At 41.7% G+C, this 23280-nt stretch overlaps 1 protein-coding gene across 1 annotated transcript in view; it reads left to right on the top strand.

Annotated features, from left to right (window-relative positions):
- Positions 1-15514: 15514 nt before the first annotated feature.
- Positions 15515-23280, top strand: part of RAB11FIP2 (RAB11 family interacting protein 2) — a 30700-nt gene continuing 22934 nt past the window's right edge. Inside the window, exon 1 of the mRNA XM_054382494.1 lies at positions 15515-15867. Within this exon, the coding sequence (XP_054238469.1) occupies positions 15515-15867 (353 nt within the window). The remainder of the gene's footprint in view (positions 15868-23280) is intronic.

Here is a 23280-nt window from a genome sequence, read left to right on the forward strand (position 1 = left end):
GGATCAAATTACACTTCACTAGGTAATAAAGTGTGGTACAGTCCCCTGCCCAACCTGTTTGCATCTTGTCTTGTGTAAGGGCTCAGATGTACTCTCTCATTATTCAACCTAATGGGCCTGCATTTGGCATACAGCGAATGTTAATGCTCTCCTTGGAAGCTGCAGAGGTTAACTGCTCCTAACAGTCTCTTTCCTTCCTTTCTGGGCATGTTTTCACCATGAATAATAGAAACAACAGAACCAAGTGTCATAATGCCCTAGAATGAAGGTGCCAGTACAAACCACAGTGATGAAGTAATGGTAGCAATTTTTTTGTCCTAATCCCAGATCATCCCAATGGAACCTAGTCCATGCCTGGAAATATTCTGAAACGTATCAGGGAAGGAATCTGCTGCTGCCAAATGCTTGCAGAATTGAAGGTCCACATTGTTAAGCATAATTGTCATCTTTATTCGCTTCATTGGTAGTTTGCATGACTGTGGCTCTGCACGAGATAATGAAGTGCTGCCAGAAGCTGAACTGGAGATGTTACATCATTCAATTATTCTAAATACAAATGACCTCATTAGTGTTAACTATGAGCTAAATCGTGGTCACTGTAATCCTCTAAGTTGTGCTGCTGTAGCAAGTTTAAAAAAAAAAATTACTTCTGAAAAGAGAAGACTGCTAAATATTTGTGTAGAATTCCCAGGCTCTTTAGCAGGGAATTGCACAAGTTGCTAACCAGACACAAAAAGCAATCAACTGTTGATACAGTTGCAATGTTTTTCTTTGCCCTCATTTTGTGCTATAGTATTTTTCTAGTCCCTGCACTCAAAGTAGACACATCACATTTTGATGCAGTTGGGCTCTTTTCAAGGTGTGAAATTGGTAAGTACCAACACCAAAGGGAAAAAAAAAACCTCTTTTAATACTGAGCTGTACCACTCGAAGCAGTATTACCCTTCGGCTCCTAGCCAACAAAATCCAGTGAGAACTATTTTTATAGCACATGACTACAATAAAAGATATTTAAACATGGCCTAACAATGGATTAAACTGGTAAGACATAGCTTGTGTTAGATCCCAAGGATGAATATCAAAAATAGAGGCAACAGTTTTGAAACAACAGCCGGCAGTGAAAAGTTTATTTCTAACGCAAACCAGACAGTCCCCAAAATAATTTGTGGTTTGTTTAATTCTTACCGTTCATCCTGTGTTCCTTTGAGTAAGCTAAAGCAAGGCACCAGCCTGAAAACACCAGCTGGTTTAGATTTTGATTCTGGATCTCTCTGGTGAGCTGAAAAACCCTAATCTGCATCTGCAAGGGCGGGGAGGGGTTGCTCTAAACAGGGGAAAAGCTGGAGGAGGGGAAGGGCCCTGCATGAGAAGGTGCACTTAGGGGGAAGAGAGACAAACCCACCCTGCTAATACATTATAATAAATTTGTCATTATCTGCTTCTATTTGCAGAAACATCAATGGCATGTGAGGCCTGGAAAAAAAAACAACAACAACAAAAAAAAAAAAAAAAAAAGAAAAAAAAAAGAAAGAATGTCTCATTGCCTTTAATATGTGCTGCAGTGTGCACCAAGACAAAATCATTACTGTAACAAAACCAGCTGCGTGTAATGGAAAGCAAATGATTTACAATGTTACTAGGAGAAACTACTTTATTTCGTATTATCATAAAAAGAACAGCCCTGGAAATTTGCATGACAAACACAAGAATCCAGGAAATTCCAAATCTAATTCATTTTTCTTTCTTTCCTTTTTTTTTTTTTTCCGTAGGTTTTTAATAGGTAGTAACTTAACAGAGGTGAATTGTTAAGAAGGTCTCTGGAAGGATATTTCCAGAGAGTGTAGCTGCAATGTTCATAGAATCAAGAAGGCTGGAAGAGACCTCAAAGATCATCGAGTCCAACCTGATGTTGGAACTTGGTTTTAGTGAAATGCAAACTGGACCAGTAGAGGAAGAAAATACAAGAAGCCTTAAATAGTGGATGCACTGCTGGACCTAAAAAGTGTATTTTTATCACCATGCTGTGGCTGAAGGTTGGGGTCTACCAAGGATCTCTCTCTTGGGGTCTACCAAGGAACTCTCTCTTGAGTCCTTAGGATCTAACTCCTCTGAACAAAGGCTGATGGATTAGATGCTGTTCTTAAAATGTCTTAGAATCATAGAATCAGTCAGGGTTGGAAGGGACCACAAGGATCAGCCAGTTCCAACCCCCCTGCCATGGCCAGGGACACCTCACACTACAGCAGCCTGGCCAGAGCCTCATCCAGCCTGGCTGCAAACACTTCCAGGGATGGGGCCTCAACCACCTCCCTGGACAACCCATTCCAGGCTCTCACCACTCTCATGGGGAAGAACTTCTTCCTCACATCCAGTCTGAATCTCCCCACTTCCAGCTTTATGCCATTCCCCCCAGTCCTATCACTCCCTGATAGCCTAAAAAGTCCCTCCCCAGCTTTCTTGTAGCCCCCTTCAGATCCTGGAAGGCCATAAGAAGGTCACCTCGGAGCCTTCTCCTCTCCAGACTGAACAGCCCCAACTCTTTCAGTCTGTCCTCATATTGTTATCAACCTGCACAGTGGGTGTCAAGTGGAGGGGGCCAGGCTCCTTTGGGTGGTTCACAGTGATAGGACAAGGAACAATGGGTTCACACTAGAACATAGAAGATTTCAGTTCAACATGAGGAGAAACTTCTTTACAGTGAGGGTGACAGAGCCCTGGAACAGGCTCCCCAGGGGGGTTGTGGAGACTTTCCAACCCCACCTGGATGCATTCCTGTGAGGACTACCCTAAGTGATGCTGCTCTGGCAGGGGGGTTGGACCTGATGATCTCTTGAGGTCCCTTCCAACCTCTGATATGCTGTGAGACTGTGATACTGTGATAGAGTTTTCAACTGTTGTGACATTACAACACATAAAAGCTCAGTTTCAAACCCAAGTTCTGCCTGGTGGTATGGAGAGGTTTGGTTTCTCCACCGATCTAGCAGATGATGAGTCATAGAATCAGTCAGGGTTGGAAGGGACCAAAAGGCTCATCCAGTTCCAACCCCCCTGCCATGGGCAGGGACACCTCACACTACAGCAGGCTGGCCAGAGCCTCATCCAGCCTGGCTGCAAACACCTCCAGGGATGGGGCCTCAACCACCTCCCTGGACAACCCATTCCAGGCTCTCACCACTCTCATGGGGAAGAACTTCCTTCTCACGTCCAGCCTGAATCTCCCCACTTCCAGCTTTATTCCATTCCCCCTAGTCCTATCACTCCCTGATATGAAGGATCAGCTCCCAACTGACACAAGCCATGAAACGAATTTGTGTTGTGTTGTGGAAGGTAAGCCTCTTTCATGCATCTTTGGAAGGAGATAACAGATGGTAACAAAAAGGTGGTAGGCATGTAAAACCAAACCTAAACGTCTTGAACAAATGAAGCTTTATAAGACCCAGGCAGGACTCAAAACAACTGTTCAATGAAAGTCACTTTTATGGCTTTACTTTGCTTTATCGCAAGGCAGTAATAAATGTGTCTCATTAAAAGCCAGTAAAAGAACACCACCTACACCACTGCTTGCTGTAACTGCAGATAGAGCAGATCTGGAACAGTTACCTAAAGACCCTCATTTCCTAGCATTTAATGCTTCCCTGTCTGTATAAACTCCCCTTCTATGGATTTAAAGACTGTTGGATGCTAAAAGCAGCAGCTGTTGCTTGGGAAAACAACACTTTCAAAGCCCTTTTTCTTTCTCAAGGTGAAGTTAGAGGGAGGCTGAATGAAAGTGGAGCAATCCTTAACTAAAAAAAAAAAAAAAATAAAATAAAAAAGTGCCAGAGTCTAGAATGCCAGAAAGAGAAGCAATTCCCCCATTCTGGCTAGAGCCTAAGCATTTTGCCTCAGCTTTATTGCTCAGCGGGTCAGATTCATTCCTGGTAAAATGGCAGTTCCCATGGTGAAGCCACAAGAAAATTCTGAAACCTTCTGGCACCTGTCAAGAAACGGGGATGTGAAAGTGGGGGGAGGAACTGGCATGTAGAAGCTGGGATTAAGGTTGGGAGCCACCACATAAAAGGTTATTCTTGTTCTAGTTGTTAGAACTTTTTTTATTGCCTAGAATTTACATACATGCTTATTAAGTGGTTTAAAAAAGAAGCCTGACAGATATTAAACAGCATGCCACACTCTTTATGCTGCTGCCATACAGATGTGTCCAAAGCATAAACAGACCTACAGTCAGCACTTGCTTGCTCCATGGGAGAGGGAGAGTATCTCTGTGGTAATTTTCTCCAAACTTTTCAGGATAATTAACTTGAGAATTGGAAACTTTTTCCCCCCACCACCCTCCCATATTTGATCCTTTGCTTGATCTCTCACTGCTTTCCAATTATGCAGGGAAAATATATAGCAAGTGTTTTAATACCCTAGATTGAATTTCCTCAACCTAAGCTAGCAGCAGAATTACTGGGCCAGGGGTTCTGGCACAAGAAGTACAGCTGTGTGTGAGCTGGTGGGAAAACTACTGGAATATCATGAGTAGTCTTGGTGATCACACTTCAAAGAAGCCATGGAAAATTGAAAATGGATCAGAAAAGAATGATTTCAAGATCTGGAATATCTGCTTTGTAGGGATAGATGTATGCAGCCTAATCTGTTTATCAAAATAAAGGTTAAGAGAGACTTGATCGTGGTACATTAATCCCTACAGGAGGAGAAGATTTGTAAGGGTTCTGTCACTTGGCATATAAAAATGAATCAAACCCTGGAAGCTGGAAATGGTCACGTTCTGATTATGGATAATGCAGAGAAGATTAACAGTGAGGTTAATTATTCATCAGGAAAATTCTACAAAAGGGTCATTTTTCTGTCAAATCTGGATGGCTCTTTGACACAAACAGGTCTGTGGACAGAGCTGGGTACACAGTTCCCAGGTGAGGCACTCTGGCCAGGGTAAATTTTTTAATCCTGATGATTCCAATGCCCAAGGATGTGTTGGGGCAGGGTCAGTCTTATTCAGCTAAACCATTTGGCAAAAGCAACGTTGGCAAATGAACCCCAGTAAAACCCACATCCCATACAGTCCCCTCTTCACAGCAAGGCTGATGATCTGGGAAGCCCTGTCACCCATCTGTGACTGGGTGCACAGCTCCATCTCTCCTTCCCAACACTCTCCTTGCCTGGACTTTCCTGTAGAAAATATAAAAATGGAGCCAGGTCATCTGTTTTATCCAATATACTGCTACCACAAACAACCCAACTTCTATAATCTTTCTTCTGTTCTTCTGTACCTTTTTTCTCTCACCCACTCCTAGATTTCAGGCTTGCCTCTAGATAGCAAGGTCTGGAAAAAAAGTCTTCTTTGGGAACATGTTGGATATTTAAATGTTGAAGTGAATCTGTGTTTCTGTGATTTCAGTCATTTCATTGATTTCAGTAATTAAATATCAGGTGATATTTAAGTAAGGACTTACAACTTTGGGTGAGTTTAGCTGAGTCAAGGCTACCTGCACAGTTATGTTGGTCTTCTGCTTCTGGTGCAATTATTAATGCCTTACCTAAATATTTCTGTGACTTCTTGATGTTGCCACTAGGGATGGAAAGACCCAGGGAGTAGCAGGACACTGATCCTGAGATAAATTAATGAAGAAGAATATCTGATGGCTAAAGTGGGCCATTTAATTATACAACCTTTTCTATCACTGCAACTGGAGGTGGATATGCTGCTGCAGCAGTATTGGGGAGAGAACAAAATAAGATGCAGCAGCAGCAAAGAAACAAAGGAGAAGCTGAAGGAAAACAAAATATGGAGATGATTTAAAATCCCTTATGAGACCTGTGCCTGCTAATGCATTTTTTCAAATGATTATGACTTACATAAAATAACATTCAAACATCTTCTTCTCATTAGAAATACTGAGTTGAGAAAGATATAAGCAGTGTCCCAGTGTGTTCCTCTTACATGAGCAGTTGAACCACAGCTACGAAGCTGCATCCAGCATTAGTATGCCTAACATCGTATGCTGCTGGATGATGAGACAGAGGAGTTCTTACATGGACAATCATATTTACTCCAGCATCAGTGAGAGTGTCTCTGGAGAACAGTCACTGAGGTGTTTGCATGGTTTCTATTTTTCTGTCGAGACCATCTCTGATTTCATACTTTCCTTACCAATTTAAGCAAAGAAATCAGTTTTGCCACAGCAAGGTCCATTCAAAGTGCGGGGTGAAGAAGCTCAGAAGGTGACTTCTATATGCTAACGTGGTTGGACTTTTTTAGTGATATGCTAACATGGTTAGTTAGAGGGTTTTAGTGATAGGCTAACGTAGTTAGTTAGAGGGTTTTATGATATGCTAACATGGTTAGAGGTTTTTGTTGATATATTCTAACAGGGTTAGTTAGAGTTTTTTAGTGATACGCTAACGTGGTTAGTTAGAGGTTTTTAGTGATATATGCTAACATGGTTAGTTTGACTTTTTTTAGTGATATGCTAACATGATTAATTAGAAGATCTTAGTGATATGCTAACATGGTTAGTTAGAGGTTTTTAATGATACGCTAACATGGTTAGTTTGACTTTTTTAGTGATATGCTAACATGGTTAGTTAGAGGTTTTTAATGATATGCTAACATGGTTAGTTTGATTTTTTTAGTGATATGCTAACATGGTTAGTTAGAGGTTTTTAGTGATATGCTAATGTGGTTAGTTAGAGGATTTCAGTGATATGCTAACATGGTTACTTTGACTATTTTAGTGATACACTAATGTGGTTAGAGGATTTTAGTGATATATTCTAACATGGTTAGTTAGAGTTTTTTAGTCATATGCTAAAAGGGTGAGAGTTTTTTAGTGATATATTCTAGCATGGTTAGTTTGACTTTTTTAGTGATGTGCTAACATGGTTAGACTTTTTTTAGTGAGACTTGACCCAAGGCAAACTTCCACAGCAATTCCTATCTAGAGGCCAAGACAAAAAAGCATGAAGAGCAAAGTTATGTATTTATCAAGAGACTGTAACGCCAGGTAACTGTTTTCACTTTTGTTTACCCAGACTTTAAAAAGAATCAAGTCTAACTGCATTGATTTGCTTTCATAAACACATTTATTTTCTGAGCCCAGCTCTAAAGTGATAGAGGACAAAGTGACAGAAGAGCCTCAGTAGATTTCTAGTGTAGGGGAAAGAGTTTCAGAGCTGCAAATAATCAGAGGTTAAATTCTGCACTCCATCACATTGGAGAAAATGCAAAGTAATTACCCCACTGACTTGAGTGGAGTGATCCTCGATTTATATTACTGTAAATGACAGCAAAAATTGGACCCAATGTAGAAATAATTTATCTAGGGCCCTGAGTATAGTTGCACAATTCAATCTGTAAATAATGCCACTAATGCACATATGGCTAATTTACTTCCAGACTATGAGAACATAGCCAGCGCTGATTTCCAGGACGCCTGAAGCACAAGGCAGTGCCAAAATAAATTTACAGTATTCCCACAGCCCTCACAATCCTTCCAACTTTTGGTGTTGGGAAGAAGATGTGCTACAGATATTTGGAAAAGTGAAATTTTATCTGTTGCATGACTGGGTATTAGATAATTCTTGCTGCTTAGAATGCTATCAAGCAGCACTCCATGACTTACTTGTGTGAGCTCTGCAAGCTCCCTCCTCTCAATAAGTTGTTTTTATCTAATTTGTCTCTTACTGGGAGCAGAATTTTAGGAGCAGCTTGAGTTTTCTAAGAATAAACCATGCTTCAAAGAGAGGAGGGTTGTAACTAACATTGGAGAAGAGTGCTTGGAGTACACACATTTAATGCACATAAAACTTAACTACAGCAATTTAATTTAGATTCCTTCTCTAATCACATATTTATATTAAGACCATGCTGAAGCCAAATTGAAATTTATATTGCTAGGAGGCAACAATGATATAAAATCTGAATTATTCATCAGCTCAGCAAGAGACAAAAATTCACCCAAAACCACCAAATATTGTTCTGGGGTAAAGAATTAGAGGGGGTAAAGAATTAGAGAAGTCATGGCTTGGTTTACCAGGGCTTGAAGGGAGACAAGTTAAGCCCAAGTGTAACAAATACACCAGCCCTCCTTCCTCCAGAAAATATTTTATTTTATTTTATTTTATTTTATTTTATTTTACTTTATTTTATTTTATTTTATTTTATTGTTGTTGTTGTTTGTTGTTGTTCTCCTGTTACCAACAGGCAGGAGGTGTTGAAGTCCTGCATTTAACTACAGATTAATCACTTCTGTCTCAGTGCTGCAGGTGGATTCCATTAGGCCCTTCAACAACAGAAGAGAGGTGGGGTAGTCCTCTGGTAGAAGAAATCCCTGGGAAGAAACTTTGGGGGCAGCTGAGCCTGGGAAAAATTCTTAGGAATGAGCAGGAAGCTTAAATGTGTTGTTTTAGTAAAGAAGACCAAACTTCAAGGGGGACTTTTCACTTGAGGAGCACACTATGTTTTAGGGTTGATAGGTATTTTACCTGCTTGCTGAGGCTGCTAGCTTAGGACAGAAAGGAATGGTTTAAGTGTAGCAATTCAGTCTGTGTGCAAATAATTCTCTTTTGTCTGCCCTCATATGGGGCCCTACCGATGGTGACTGCATAGGCCCTACAAAGCACTTTGACATCCTGAAGAGGGGGAAAAAAACTGAAGAAGTTCAGAACTTCCACTACTAAGAACTTTTCCTACAACATAATTTTCTGGTATTTGCTGAAATTCTCCTTAAGGGAGTTGATAACTTTGGGTAATTTCTGAGGTAATGGTCTCTCAGATCCTTGGAGACCTATACAGACAGAATAAATGCATGAGTTATTTAAACCCAGGAGAAATACCTCTGAAGAAGCCTCATACTAATAGCATGATAAAAATCTCTTTCTTCCTTTCTTTTCTTCTTTTTCTTCTATTTCATTAGAAAAGCAGAAAGAAGGTCACAATTTTGAAGCTGTTTGTTTCTATTGATAATGTTTCTAAGAGTCTGTCAAGAACTAAGAAGATTATTCTCTGCAAAGATGGCAAAATTAGCCTTGACACTTAACCTCGTTGCTTCCTACAACTACTCTGAAAGGACATCGTAGAGAGGTTGGTGCTGGTCTCTCCTCACAGGTAATTAGTGAAAGAACAAGAGGGAACGGCCTCAAGCTACAACTGGGTAGGTTTAGACTGCACATTAGGAAAAAAAAATCAGGAAAGAGTGGTCAGGCATGGGAATGTGCTGCCCAGTGAGCTGGTGGAGTCACCAACCCTGGATGTGTTTAAAGGTGGTTTGGATGTGGTGCTTGGGGCTATGGTTTAGGGGTGAACCTTGTAGAGTAGGGTTCTGGGTTAGACTTGGTGATCCTGAGGGTCTTTTCCAACCGGAATGTTTCTGTGATTCTTCTTACATTTCTTACATCCATTTCCAATGCACAGAAGTTGTTTGTGACCTTCAAGCATTGGAGTGTACTGAACACCAGAAGAGAATGTGCATATTTAGGTCTGAAAACAGACATCACATAGCCAATTTCCATTTCTAATGTGACTGCTTAGTTTGAGCCTCAGTTTGTGTTTCTATGATTTTTGAATGGGTACTTCTCTAAGGGTCAGCTTGGAGGTTTCGATGACCTTTCAAGGAGAAACAATGCTAAATCTCAATCTAGCCCTTAGCTTAGTTTTGGAAGAGTTGCATGGGACTGGTCCTATTGGCCATGCAGGTTCTCCTGAAGACAGTCTAAGTCCTTCTAGATCTAGGGCAGGGTGGTGGCCTTTCAGTGTACCTGAGGTATCATCTGGCAGGTTCAGGTTAGATGCTTGGGGATGCTTGGACAGAAAAGCAAAATGGTTTGCCTGCTTATGATTTGTGCAAAAACTGAGAGCTAGGTGTCTTCATGTTTTTAAAGGCTGACTTGAAACCTAACCCTGACAGCTGACTGACATCTTGAGACACAGGCAGTTTGGGTCAAGTCTGGATGACTGGCAAGTTTAATTATAGCATTTGATGATTGTTTTACAGCATTTAAGCCTCTTTGAACTTCACAATGGATGACAGTGTTGAAAAGCTGTGAAACAAGTTCAGCTAAAAATGAACCAAAAAAGATGATTCTTCCAATACTCTCAGTGGTACCTGGCAGGTATTTGAAATCTGATATTGCACACAGTTCTACTGGATCTGTGACTCCAGATTTCTGGAGGAAAAGTGCAAGATTTCTATCAGGACAATGGATAATCAGGGAAGAGTCAGGCCTAGTGTTGAGCCTGAAGACCTGTTGAGGCCAAATGCCCCCTCCTCTTGAGGAGACATTCCACAAGAGTGAACATCAAAGGAAAATGAGAGCACATGGAGCAGGACAGTGCCTAACTCCCATAGCTGCAGAAAACCTTCAATACCTTGGGATGCAAAATTTGGTTCCAGGACAGAAAAGTGATGAATATCCATCTAGCTTTTAACATTTACATCAAAATACTTCCAGCTTAATGAATTCTTCTCAAACCAAGAGAGCTGACAAAAACAGTAGCTTGAGAAAAGCCTTCCAATTCACAGCAGTGGGTTTGAGCCCAGTTATTTGATTTCTGTAATCAATTAATTCTAGTGGATTCCTGAAGAAGTCACTAATTGAAAAAATAACAGCAGCTAAGATAAAGTTAACAGACAACAACGTTCAGTCTCAAAATTTGCATAGGCTCTCCAGAAACTGCAATCTGGACAGTTGCAACAGCTACTGAAAGTCAAGAGTCACAGCTAGGCAGAAAGCAAAAGATTGTTACATGTCTAGACAAAACCAGCCTGTGCATCACAACTACAGAACCTTCAAAACACACATCACCCCCAGATCTGCCAACAAAGAATTGTTCAGCAGATAATTTCAAAGAAGAGATAGCATTTTCACACACACAAATATAACAAACTGCTTCCTACTTCCTAAACAGAAAGCAGGGAGAAATTAAATCACCAAATTATCTGCTACAGTTCACCACTATAAGCAGAACTGCTCTGATCCTCTTTAGCGAGTATGCAAGTGGAAGTGAAAAGCAGAGGACGGAACTGTCTCGGCAGCACAGGCAAAAAGGCTTTTCTTGTATTTTCTTTTGCAAGGGCAGCCAGAACATCAAGCCTGATGTTTAATCAGAAGTACTGTTGGCTCAGAAGGGAGAATTGAGAGGGTATTCCAAATTACTGAAAAAAAAAAAAATCCATTGTAATTCTTGGAATTCCTTCTTTTAAAAAACAATGGAGATCTCCTGGGCCAGAGATGCTTGGAAGTACGTGTAATAGAGATAGATGGCACACATGAGGATTACAGATCCATGCATTAAACACCCCACAGATACTGTTCTCTGATAAAAAAATCATGTTTAAAACTCGCTCCCACCACGGTATGGTGCTTGCTGTCCAAGTTCACTCACTCTGAGCGTGTTTGATTGTGAATTTTCCAGGCTTCACTTTTGTTTCTTTCAGAGGATTTCAAAACGTTGCTGGGGGCTTGCTATCAAAAGTAGCTCTCCTGAGTGTTATACTGTGGTAAACAGTCCTCTCTGAGGACACTTGGTAGCTTCTGTGTTATTATCTGCCTTGCCCCTCTTCCACTGTCCTCCCTTCACCCATGTAAGGTTGGAGAAAGACAGCTAAGAAAAGCAAGCCCAGAATTTTTGCTGCTGAAGAAAACACCATCAAAGCCAGAATGTCAGAAAAGCTGGCCTACAGAAAACTGGTTTTACATTTTTGATTTGTAGTATCTGCTCTGTGTTCCTTGTGGCTGCTCCAACGTCCCCTCTCCTTATAGATAACATCCCTCTTTTATCATGTTGTTAGCCCACTTGGCTATTTCTTGCTAAACAAAGTACTGCAAATAAACTTCTGGGATTAAGACCCATTTTGATGACGCCAGCTAGCTAGAAGAAGGAATGTGGTGACCTTAATCCATAAAAAGCTGTGAGTCCTTCTCACAGAGAAAGCATGAATTACAGATCTCGCCAAAACCCAATCTAAGAAGAATTCCTCCCTTTACCCAAGAGACATTTGAGTTTTAATTATCTCTTGCACAGTCCCAAGACTTCCCTTCTCTTGTATCTATTTTAGTCTACTTATTCTAATCAGCAAAGAGACAGTGAAACCAGAATTTGTCCATCACTTCTGTCAGCTTCACAGTATCCTTCCCCACATGATCTGTTGTTTGGTTAGTGCCCACTTCAAATTCAGGCAGAAAAAAATGGTTTCTCACAGATTAGTCATCCTCATTAGCATTCCCACTGTACTGCTAAGACAAAGCATTTAATATTAACGACCACTGACATTCCCACACTGTTTGTCTGGCATCCACAGTGCTTGATCTCAACACGGGGAGGTAAAGCAGGATTGAAAGGATGGTACGGCCTTGTCACCAAAATGGTGCACAGAAAACAAAATGCATTTTCTAATGTAACATTCGCTGGATCACGGACAGCGATGAACAAAACCTACACAGAGCGGTGGCGGCGGTTCAGCAAGCGAGAGTCGGAGTCATTTCTGGGTTAATGCTCTAGCACGGTGCCAGGGGACACTGTGTTGCTGGAGATATCATTATTTCTCTGAGATGTTTTGTCATTCGTATCACACTTCACATTCAAGAAGATGACAATGTCCCTATCCCAAAGAGGACAAAAATCAAAAGGCTGGATTGGAACTTGACCCTAGAGGGGTATACAAGGAAAGAAAACATATTTGGTGCACTTTTGAGCGGAGTTCACTTCAAGCACAGGGGTGGGGGAGCTGAGAGGGCATCTCCGCAGTGCCCACTCTGCCAGCTGACATGAGAAAGACTCCACTCTCCTTCTCTCACATGCCAGCCGGTGCCTAAGGAGTAGAGAACTAATAATCTGCTTAGTTTGGAAAACAAAAAAAGCAGATTGGGGATTGTACTGCGAGGTACAAAAGTCCTCCCACCTTTCCCTGTTCAGCTGTGTGAAGATGCCTTCCCATCACCCCCCCTTCAGAAAAAGAGGGTAGTAAGAAATTATAGAATACCAATAAAAGCCAAGGAAAAAGCACAAATCTTGCCTGGTATAAGAACACATAAAACTTCTCCTAAGACACAGCATGAAAGACATGATGTTTGACTTAAATTGCTGACTAAATAAATACATTCTGCCGACCTAAAATTAATTTCTTGTTTTGATTTGATGAGTGCAATCAGGAATATTCTGTCAAAACAGAATTTATACGTGGTAAAATTCATTTGAGAAATAATGTGATGTCTCCCTGGTTTCCAACAAGAATCCCGAGGCTTCTCCCTATGGCCTAAGACTCCTGCAGAACACTTATGTCACCATAATCCTTCTTGGCTTCTCCAGCTTGTAATACTGCTCCTCTTTCCTTAAGCACTCCGCGAGCTTTGTGGACAACTTACTGTGAAACATTTGGGAAAGACACCTGAGGATGTGGGATGCTGGCAACTGGGGAGGAGGGGAAGTGATTTCCAGATGAGGGGCGTGGCAATTTATCCCAAAGGGTTGATGTGCAGCCTTCATTTGGCCATTAGTGTCTCACTGTTATATAAACCAAGGCAGATAACCACAGCATTTATAACTTTAAGAAATTACTATCCTAGATAATCCACCTAAGTACTTCTGTATAACTATGATCCCAAGAATAGTGGTAGAAGCCTCATCCCTGAAAGTTTTTAAGGCCAGGATGGATGTGGCTGTGAGCAACCTGATCTAGTGTGAAGTGTCCCTGCCCATGGCAAGGCAGTTGGAACTGGATGATCCTTGAGGTCCCTTCCAATCCTGACAATTCTGTGATTCTATGTTCTGAAGCATTTCCAGACGGACCACCTATTTTCCAGCATCAACAAAAATCAGATACAATGTGGCAGTGGAAAGAGGTGTGTTAGTTATCACAGCATGTAAGACTAACTGTAATTTCTAGTCAAGGGTTATTTAAATACTTATTTAAATTGTGTACAGACAAAACATGAGAAGAGGCTCTGACTAATGACTATGTGTAGACTGGTGATCCCCAACCTTTTCTGACCCTGGACAATAACTCACTCTGTGTTAAGTGTTGTGGGCAGCTTCATACTTTACTCTCCCTAATGGCCTTCAGCTTTAACTTTTTAATTTCCTGTAGGTCTCAGAAGTATGAGGAGGTCTCCCAAGCTTTTTGTTGCTCACTAACCTGTGAGCCGTAGGCTGAGGACTTACGAGTGAGGGGTGGTGGATGAAGTATGATCTGACTTGGCTGCTGATTTCCCTGCTTGTTATGGTTCGCAAGGGTGGGCTTCTTTTATTTTTTTAGAATCAAGGTTAATACCTGTGACTGCCCTTACAGGTGTGCATGCACACACACATATACACATAGCCTCCAGGTGTACATCAACAAAATTATGTGTCCTCAAAACAGCTGACAGTTATTTTCGCTTTCTCACTTAAATCCATCAGAATTGCCAGGGTGGGTGGATGTGGTGGAGATTAAAGGACGTCCCAAAACCTTCTCTGAGAGCTTGCTCCAGAACAGCACAAGTGTGTGGCTGGCTGTGTGGCCACCCCTGAGCCCCTAAAATACACTATTAAATAACAATAGATGTATACAGAAGTTCCCTCCTCCCCACAGCTCCACTGCAGCTCTCTATCCTCTCCACAAATATAAATATTGATGAATTAATTAACGGAACGGGAACCTCAGCCGGAAGGGGGTCCCGAGAGTCCACCTATACCCGGGGCAGCCCGGCCTCTCCACGCCCTGCCCTCAAGTAATATCGCCGGGCGTGGGGAAGCCTCTCCACGACGGTGGCCGCTGCCCCTGACAGCGCCTGTGCCGGGGGATCGGCCGCGGCGCGGCGGGGACGGGAAGGGAAGGAGAGGTTGCTCGGCGGCGGGGTGGGAGCGAACCCTGCCCTCTGCCCTCTGACCGCCGCGGAGGCCGCCGCCGCTGGCAGCATGGGGAAGGCGGAAGCGGCGGAGCCGGCCCGTCAGGCCGGGCGGCGGCGGGGGGAGAGCGCGGCGAGAGGCTGAGGCAGACGGCAAGGAGGGAGGGCAGTGCCGTGACGGCTGTGCCGGCCGCGGCAGCCCGGCCCGACACCCGCGTGGGGCGGTGGCGAAACCCCCTCCCGCGCCGCCCGCCGCCCTCAGGCACCGAGCTGCGAGGGGCAGGGGGAGGCCGCCGGCGGCCTGCGGGGCCGGGCCGCACTGAAGGGGTTGCGGCGCGCCGGCCGGGCCGGGCGGCAGAGGGCCCTGCCCGGGGGATGCCCTGGGGGCGGCGGGGAGCCGGGCCGGCGGTAGCGGCGGGAGAGGAGCGGGGGCGGCGGGCAGGGGGAGGCCGGGGGCAGGAGGGACATAGTGTCGGTGCTGCGGGGAAACCCTGCAGCCCCTAGCCATGGAGTCGCAGTTAGGGCGTGTGGGGTGGGGGGAACCCGAGGAGCTGTGAGTGCCACCCGCGGCGAGAAGCGTCGGAGGAAGGACCGCGCTGAGCCCCTGACAGGTGTCTCCACCGTAAGTGCCCTTACGAAACAGCTCGATGACCTAGAGACTTGGTTATTGCTGCTGTGATCTTCAGAGATGATGTTGGCAGAGCAAGCCCAGAAGTGGTTCCCAACTCATGTGCAAGTTACGGTCCTTCAAGCCAAAGGTCTGAAGCCAAAGGGCAAAAATGGCAGCAACGATGCCTACACCATCATACAGCTGGGCAAGGAGAAATACTCCACCTCAGTGGCTGAGAAGACCCTGGATCCTGTCTGGAAAGAAGAGGCCTCCTTTGAGCTCCCTGGATTACTCATGCAGGAGAATCCAGAAAAATACATCCTCTACCTGATTGTCATGCACAGGTCGCTGGTGGGGCTGGACAAGTTTTTGGGACAGGTGGCGATAAGTCTGAATGATATATTTGAAGACAAGCAAAGACGGAAAACAGAGTAAGTGATGGTTGGGGTTATTTCATTATCCTTTGTATTTTACACCTCCACATGGGGAGGGTGGGAAGTAGAAGGCTTACTCTCAATGTACTTTCAAATTAAATTGGGACATTTGTTTCTTCAGTGATGTGCTCAAAGCTCCTAATGTATACAGTTATGTCATTGAGGCCTGACCTCTTGAAGAGAGTTTACTGTAATCACAGTGGTCACCCTGAACGGGGAAGGACTGTCAATAACATTAGCATTTGTTGACAAATTCTTGTGTGCAACATTAACTCCCTGCAGTCTTGGTTTATCTTCATCCTGCATGGAGCCATATCCCCGTTCAAGTCCTCCTCCAGTTTGAACCATGTATGAGATTAAGATTCCTTTGAAGCCTGGTACCATTCTCTTTAAAAATGTTTTCCTTCCACTTCTGCAACTAAGTGTCTTTATGGTTTAGCAGTCAATGAACTGTAACTTAACCAAGGCTTACCCCAGCAGCGCGGTGATCCTGATCCTGATTAGGCTTAGGCCGCAATCTGCAGGCTGCTCTCTACAGCAGGCCTCAACAGAGAAGGCTGGAGAGAAATTTCAGCTGCTGAGGTAGCCTCCATCATTACCTATGTAAGCCTCCATCAAATAAAATTTCAGTTTTCAGTAAATTCTGACAACGAAAGGCCAAAAATAATAATTTTTTTTTCCTTAAAAAAAAGCAATCACAGAAGTTCATGAGGCTGAACTCTAAATGTATCAAAGTCTGAGTTTTTCAACTAAACAGTTAAAATTTCTGGTTTTTCCAGTTAGGGCATGGCTACATGGAAATGTCTGGTACTAATGTAGTTTACTCTCCAAAGGGTATGAGAATGAACTGTAGCTGTAAGTGTACAGCAGGAGTGCCCCTGAATACATGATTTGTGTTTGGTTTAGCTGTGTTTATCCTGCAGAAGTAGTCTGAGACCAGCATGGAGATCTCCAGGCTATCTGTTCATTAGGCAGTGACGTATGAGCGCTGACAAACCTTTCTGTGGTGGTTCAGAAGTCCCTGCCCCAGGTGCTGCTCCTTCTTCAGCATCTCAGCAGTAGAGTAGAAAAGCTCCCATGCCCAAATCTCAGCTGTTAAAATGAAAGTCTGGTACTTCTTCTGTTAGTGATGGTGGGCCTGTGGTAAGGTGCTAGGCTTTGCATCAAGGTGACTTAAGAGGCTGGCACCATGCATCTGTCACACTCTGTGCTGGCCGGATGTGAACCTTCAGCAGAATCAGAGCGGGCAGTTGGAGGCAGAAATCAGTACAGCTACACCAGCAGTTGCTGCAGAAACCTCTCAAAACCTAGTCCTGCTCATGTGCCATGGCTGAGGCTGAAGGAACACCAAAGACAGAGTTTTCTTTGCCTTGGTGTTTGTGGGCTTTTTTGTAAAGTAAATTTTTAGCAGAACAGTCTGTTCAATGACTGTTCAATGGGAAAGAACAGGTCCATGCAGAATCTCTTGTGGGTTCATGGTCTGAAAGTGTTAGACTTTTTAATTGCTTATCTTCTAAAGACAAACCCATTGTCTTGATGCAATATATAGTAATACCTGTAGCCTTAGGATATTCATTTCTATTTACACTTGATTCTAGGAATTCCAGTGCTCTTTAGACATGAACCTTAACTATTCTTTAATCACCAGTTGCAAGTCAATAGGCAGCTGCCTTAGTTTATACACCTAGCTACTCTACAGGGGGAAAAAAAAGGTGAATGAATGAAGTGAAAACAAAACCTGTAGAAACATTTTGTAAATATAAGTAGGAAAATGTGTAGGGAAACTGGAGGGAAATGTGTAAATAATTCCTGTGTTACTGTAACAAAACCTTCTCTTTGAGGAACCATACCACATTTAGCAAAAGTCCTGCTGGAGTCTTACAAAACTATCACAGAACTTTGTGAGGCAATTGGCAGAGTCCTTGTGATAGTTAACCATTCATATCTGTTCAGTGTTTCTATATGAAGTTGTGCTTAGCAGGGCTTCGTGGGGGTTCTTTATTTTTTCATTTTTTTCATTTTTCTCTCAAGTGTGAGAGAGGAACTCTCACTACGACCGCCGCTGAAATTACCAAGGCTTCCTGAGAAAGCTGCACGTTCCCTCGAGCTGTACGGCAGAAGATAGGGGCCTATGGGGAAAGTTTTACGAAGCTTAACTCCTATTTGCAAAAGTTACTTGAGCATTTAAGGTTTAAAATCATATTAAAAGTCGAGCTGAACAGCCAGACGTACTTGTAAAAGTATCCTAGAAGCGTAAAGGTGGCTGGTGGGATTTTTGGCAGCGTGTTCTCGCTTAATCCCGATTTGAATTCGTGAGAGATAGGAGCCATTGAAAGTCCAGATTTCCTGTTGCTGCCTTAAGGTGCTTTGAAGCCTAGAAAATGTCCTTGTTGAAACTCACTTTTGGAAAAAAAAAAAATTCAGAGTCCTTAAATGAGCACTTAAATGTTTTTGAGAAATTATCGTGGTTTTCTACTTGTCTGCCTTGGTGGAGTGCGGGTGTGTTGCTGCCGTCTCCTTTAAGCGTTACTTGGAGATGTGAACGCAATATTTGTATGTCTGTCTTGACTTTCAAGAATATATTTGCAAATGTGATCTCAAACAAAACACTCTTTCTTTTTTCTTTTTGCCTTTTATTAAAACCTTTTTTGATACCAGATATTCTTAGTCCTGTGTTGGCAGTAAACTAAGGGTAATATATGTGGACCTGAAGACCTTCTAGCCGTAACTGTGGTGTGGGAACTGAGAAGCCCAGTGCCTTTCAAGACCAAGTCCAAGGTCTTTATTACCAAAGCATTGTGATGCTTGAAAGCTATATTCATTGTTTCAGAAACACTAATCTGTTTTATTAAGCAGTGTTTTTACTTTCAAATATGTTCAACAGGCTTGTGGTGTTATTAAATCCAGAGTTATTTTCTTATGTTGATGTAACCTTAACATTTCTTGCTTTGTTTGGGGATGAATGAGATCCAGTTATTTGATGAAGTGTCTATTGGTAATATTTCTACTTTTTAATATATTTAATAGCTTCCTCTTTCCAACACAGCTGTACATATGGTGCTGTAAGAGACAGACTCAAGAGTCACCAGGGTATTGCAAAAAAGATATTTAATATTCTGCACAATGCTGAACCCTGTCAGCAATTCCCTAGTGCTTTTTTAGTAAAGAGGTATGAGAAGTGAAGGCTACCAGCTGATTCTGAATTCCTCAGAAGACCTTTGGGTGTGTGATGTTCAGCTTTTTGTGTATTTTTAAAACAGTTTTTCTAATTTGGAAGAAAGACGTTTTTTCGATGATCTGCAGCTTCAGAAACATTATGTTAGAGAAAAATAATTCTGGTTTTCTCTGTAGCTTTTTTTGTTACTTGTCACATCTTAAAAAAATACTCTCTGCAGTAAAGTTTCTAGGCAGAGGCCTCCTGATAGGATTTGTGCGTCTTGGCGTTCTAATAAACTTACTCTGGCACAAGACTTAATGAAACAAAGCAGTATATATTTACTATAATTTGGTAGTGAAAATTCCTTGTGCTCCGGCATTCAGTGCCCTTTCTCTTTCTTTCTGAAACTGGTGACTTTTTTAATTCTTCAGAGTGAGTATTCCTGGAACCGTTAGGTCCAGCTGTAGCTCAGGTGGTCCCTTCCAGAGACTTCAGCCACTGTAGGATCCTCGTTCATTTTCTTTCTGTCTTGGTGCGAAATGCCCATCATGCTGTGCTAACTAAATTCCTGTCTCTGGCATCACTGCTGCACTTGGAAATGGACAGACTTTCTACTTCTGCTCTTTTCTGCAGAGTTGATAATCGAGGCTCCAGATGCTGAGAGATTTTTCCTGAGGTTTTTTTAACAGTTCGGAAGGCTCGGGTGATGCTGCTTTATTGGGACTGTATTTAGCATAAGTTTTCAGATCTTGGATTTCTGACACGGTTTTTACTTCACGCAGTAGTCTTGTGCGGTTTTAAATGCCTTCTGAGAAATACATGACAATTTTTTTGTGATCTGCTCTTGCAGAATAAATACATAACTCTTGCTCTTGCAGTTTTGAATGTAAATGATTCATGACTGTGTTGGTTTAAAGAATATTTACATTTTTGTAAGAATTTCAGTTCACTTACACTTGCCTTAATATTGCTGATGATCCAAGAATGCATAGCATTAGCCATTAGCTTGGATTAAAACAATACTCTTTTACTAGTATGTCTTAATTTACTGCAGTTTTTTTACTTAGTATCAGTAGTATTTCTTAATGCCTGCTTAGTTGTTTTTTCCCGTTTGCTAAATGAACGCTGCAATAGAACTGATTTCTGTTAGCTTTCACCATGATGTTACTTATTTAATCATAATTTGCTTCATCCTAATTCCACTCTATTTATTGGCCACTCCTTTATAAACTTTCCTAGAGAGCTACTTTTGTAGTGATTTAAGGTGCAACACATGTCTGGAATGTTACAAATTTGAGGAGGGCAGGTGATGGAGTTGCTCACTCTTACAGAAATTTGGTTGAAGAAGACATCTTTTATTTGTGACAATTCCTCTTCTCCCTGGTTTCCTCAACAATATACCCATACCCCCTCAGACTGGAGCAGTGTTGTAAAAAAATCCTTCTTTGAGCATAACACAGTGAAGGAATCTTGGCCTTATCTAACATACTTCTGCTTCCATTGATCAATATAAAATAGTCAAAACCAGCTTCTCAGCAACAAACAAACAAAAAGGATTGACCACTATCAATAACCCTGTGTTGTAAGCACTTGTTTAGTGCTGCTGAGACATGAAAATCATGTGGGTTCTTCCAAGTAATTGTGAGGTTGGTTTGTTTGTTTGTATTTGGTGGTGGTTTTTTGGGTTTTGGCAGCCTCCCTCTTGGATATGGACAGGTTCCCCTTTTGACTGCCTGTGGCATGTCCTCTCTCTGTCATCTGTAGAAGCATATGCAAGAAGCAGGCGCTGGAGTAGATGGCTTCAAATACAACTTGAATTATGAGCAAGTAGATGACTAGTAAGTAGATATTGGGTCATGGGCTCAGTGCTTCTAAATTATTAGTGTCTTTAAAAAATATTCTACAAAACAGAAAATATTATGAAGTTCCTAGTTTTGAGTCTTTAGTTTAAACCAGACAAAAATGCACTTTAGGTGATAAAATTCAAACCCCATGGAAGTGACACGCTGTAACAAATTACTAAAGTGGCTAAGGTAAGAGAAAAAAAACTTTCCACTCCAATGAGAAGTGGGAAGATTAGCACCTGAGAGATTTGCTAAAGGCACAGAGATTCTGAGCAGCCTGTAGGATCCATATGGATTTGTGCTGTTGTTTTTGTGGTACCACTCATTAACTGCTAAAAATAAAAATGAAAGGAAGTTAGTAGTGAAGAACAGAAGAGAAAGATGGTTATGGGGGGAAAGCAAAAAGTTGGGCCCAGTTGTATCTCAATGGGGTTAGAGCAATATTGTCAAATTATCTCGCGGTGTTCCCAGCATTTACATTTCAGCAACAAATGCAAGCATATCCTCTGAATAAGTCACAATTCTGAGTCAGAGTCTGAGTGCCATCTGGACTGAAGTGCTTCTCTATTTTCTGTGCACTGAAGTAACTGGCCTTCATTCCCATACCTTTAGTTATTTTAGTTCTGAAATAAAAGTATTCACACATGGTCTTTAGGCAAAATGCTAAGTAGGGTAAGACCACTTTAATTACTTCGATTCCAGTTGATATTAGCTAACCTCTTAGTAAGGGTGTTATGGTATGTGTCAGTTCCCATATGTTTCGTGGTGTTACAATGTCACTCTGTAATACTTACTTTTAAACTTTATTATTAAACTTTACTTTGTATATCTCATTTTAGTTGGCTTCCAGAAAGTAATAGCATTCATCTTTGTGAATGTCATCACTTATTTTAATAAATAATCCATTTTCTTCTTCGTTTCCCTTCATACACGGGCTGAGTCTGTGCTCAGCTGCTTGCCTTATTCTTCCTACTTGCTGACTTTTGGTGTGGTATCTGAATGATTTATCACAAAACATACTTCTGCATTTTTTTCAAAGTGCATTTGCTACTAATGAAAATGCTTGACAGTTCTGGGCTTTAGATGTTGGGTTTTATTCGTTAGCTGTGGACATTTATGTTAATGGAATTTTGTGAAGCGAGTTTCTTCAGTGTATCTAGCTTGAAAATGGAAATCTAAGATGAAGAAGTATTTCCTTCCTGTGACAGGTAATGGACACATTCTCTTGTTGGGATTTTGATGGTGTTTTGTAAGGGTAATGTTAGAAATATCTGCTGGTATAGAAAGTTGACCTCATTGCTGTGTAGTAGCTTAAAGTTACTTAGCAGATCAGAATCCTGATTTTTTTTACCTGTAAAATCAAGATTAGAAGCCATGTGATTGCTGTGATGTCTTTTTTTTTTTTTTTCCCCATAATTCCTTCAGTAATTTGTGAATTAAAAGGAAGATTTTGGGGGAAAAAAAATTGCATGCAATCTAAAGATTTCAGCAAAGCTCAATAAATATTTGCTGGTAGAACGAAGGCCAAGTGGTACATTTGAGAAGCAGAAAAATAAGTGGGGAAATTCCTTTAGTACTTTCAATCTTCAGCACTGGTAAGATGGAATCAGAAGAGCATCTGTCTGGTTGAATGTGCTGGCTAGAAGACATCTAATTCCTGTTGTAATTGGTAGACAAGTATCCCAATGGTTTTGGAGGCTTTTAAAGTTTTAAGTGCATAATTAAAATGTAATTAAAATGAAGTAGTGTTTCTTCATACCCATGCTGTTACTGTTTTTCTTACCCATAGAGGTATTATTTTTCTTACCCACGCTGTCAACCTGTCCTGCTCACTGTCACATGATGAGCAGAATAGGTTGAGTGATGCTTTTTCAAAGAACTAAGACCCAGAACTGTCAAATTTCATGGCAGATTTTGAGGATAAGGCACAACAACATCAGCTGTTACCAGAAGAGAAACAGGATACTGTTTTCCAAATACTTGCTGAGTGCAGGATGGAGGGTGCAAGGAGAATGATATACATAAGCAAAAGTTGGTTGAAAGACCAAGTTAATGGGGGGAAAATGAAATCAGTAAAAGGAAGGAAAAGAACAGTTGAAGAAATTGTGTTGAAAATGTTGGTAGATTATTAGCTATTGATATGGAATAGACAATTTTTTTACTTGCTCATGTATCATAACATATGTCAGTTTTTTCTCTCACTCTTCCTGCCTGTTTACTAAGGTAAAGGATTCAGTACTGCTAATGCTACACAATTCACTTTAATAGTATGCAGAAGATGGTTATTGTCTGTCTTAGAAATAATGGGTAATTTTGTCATGGTTAGAAAACAGCTGTGTCTCTGAAGTTTGGGTTTTCAGGGCTGACTGGTCAGCAGGATTTTTCCTGTTCAGCTTTGAATGTTGATCT

The sequence above is a fragment of the Indicator indicator genome, chromosome 7, assembly GCF_027791375.1.
Source record: "Indicator indicator isolate 239-I01 chromosome 7, UM_Iind_1.1, whole genome shotgun sequence".
NCBI classification, from domain to species: Eukaryota; Metazoa; Chordata; class Aves; order Piciformes; family Indicatoridae; genus Indicator; species Indicator indicator.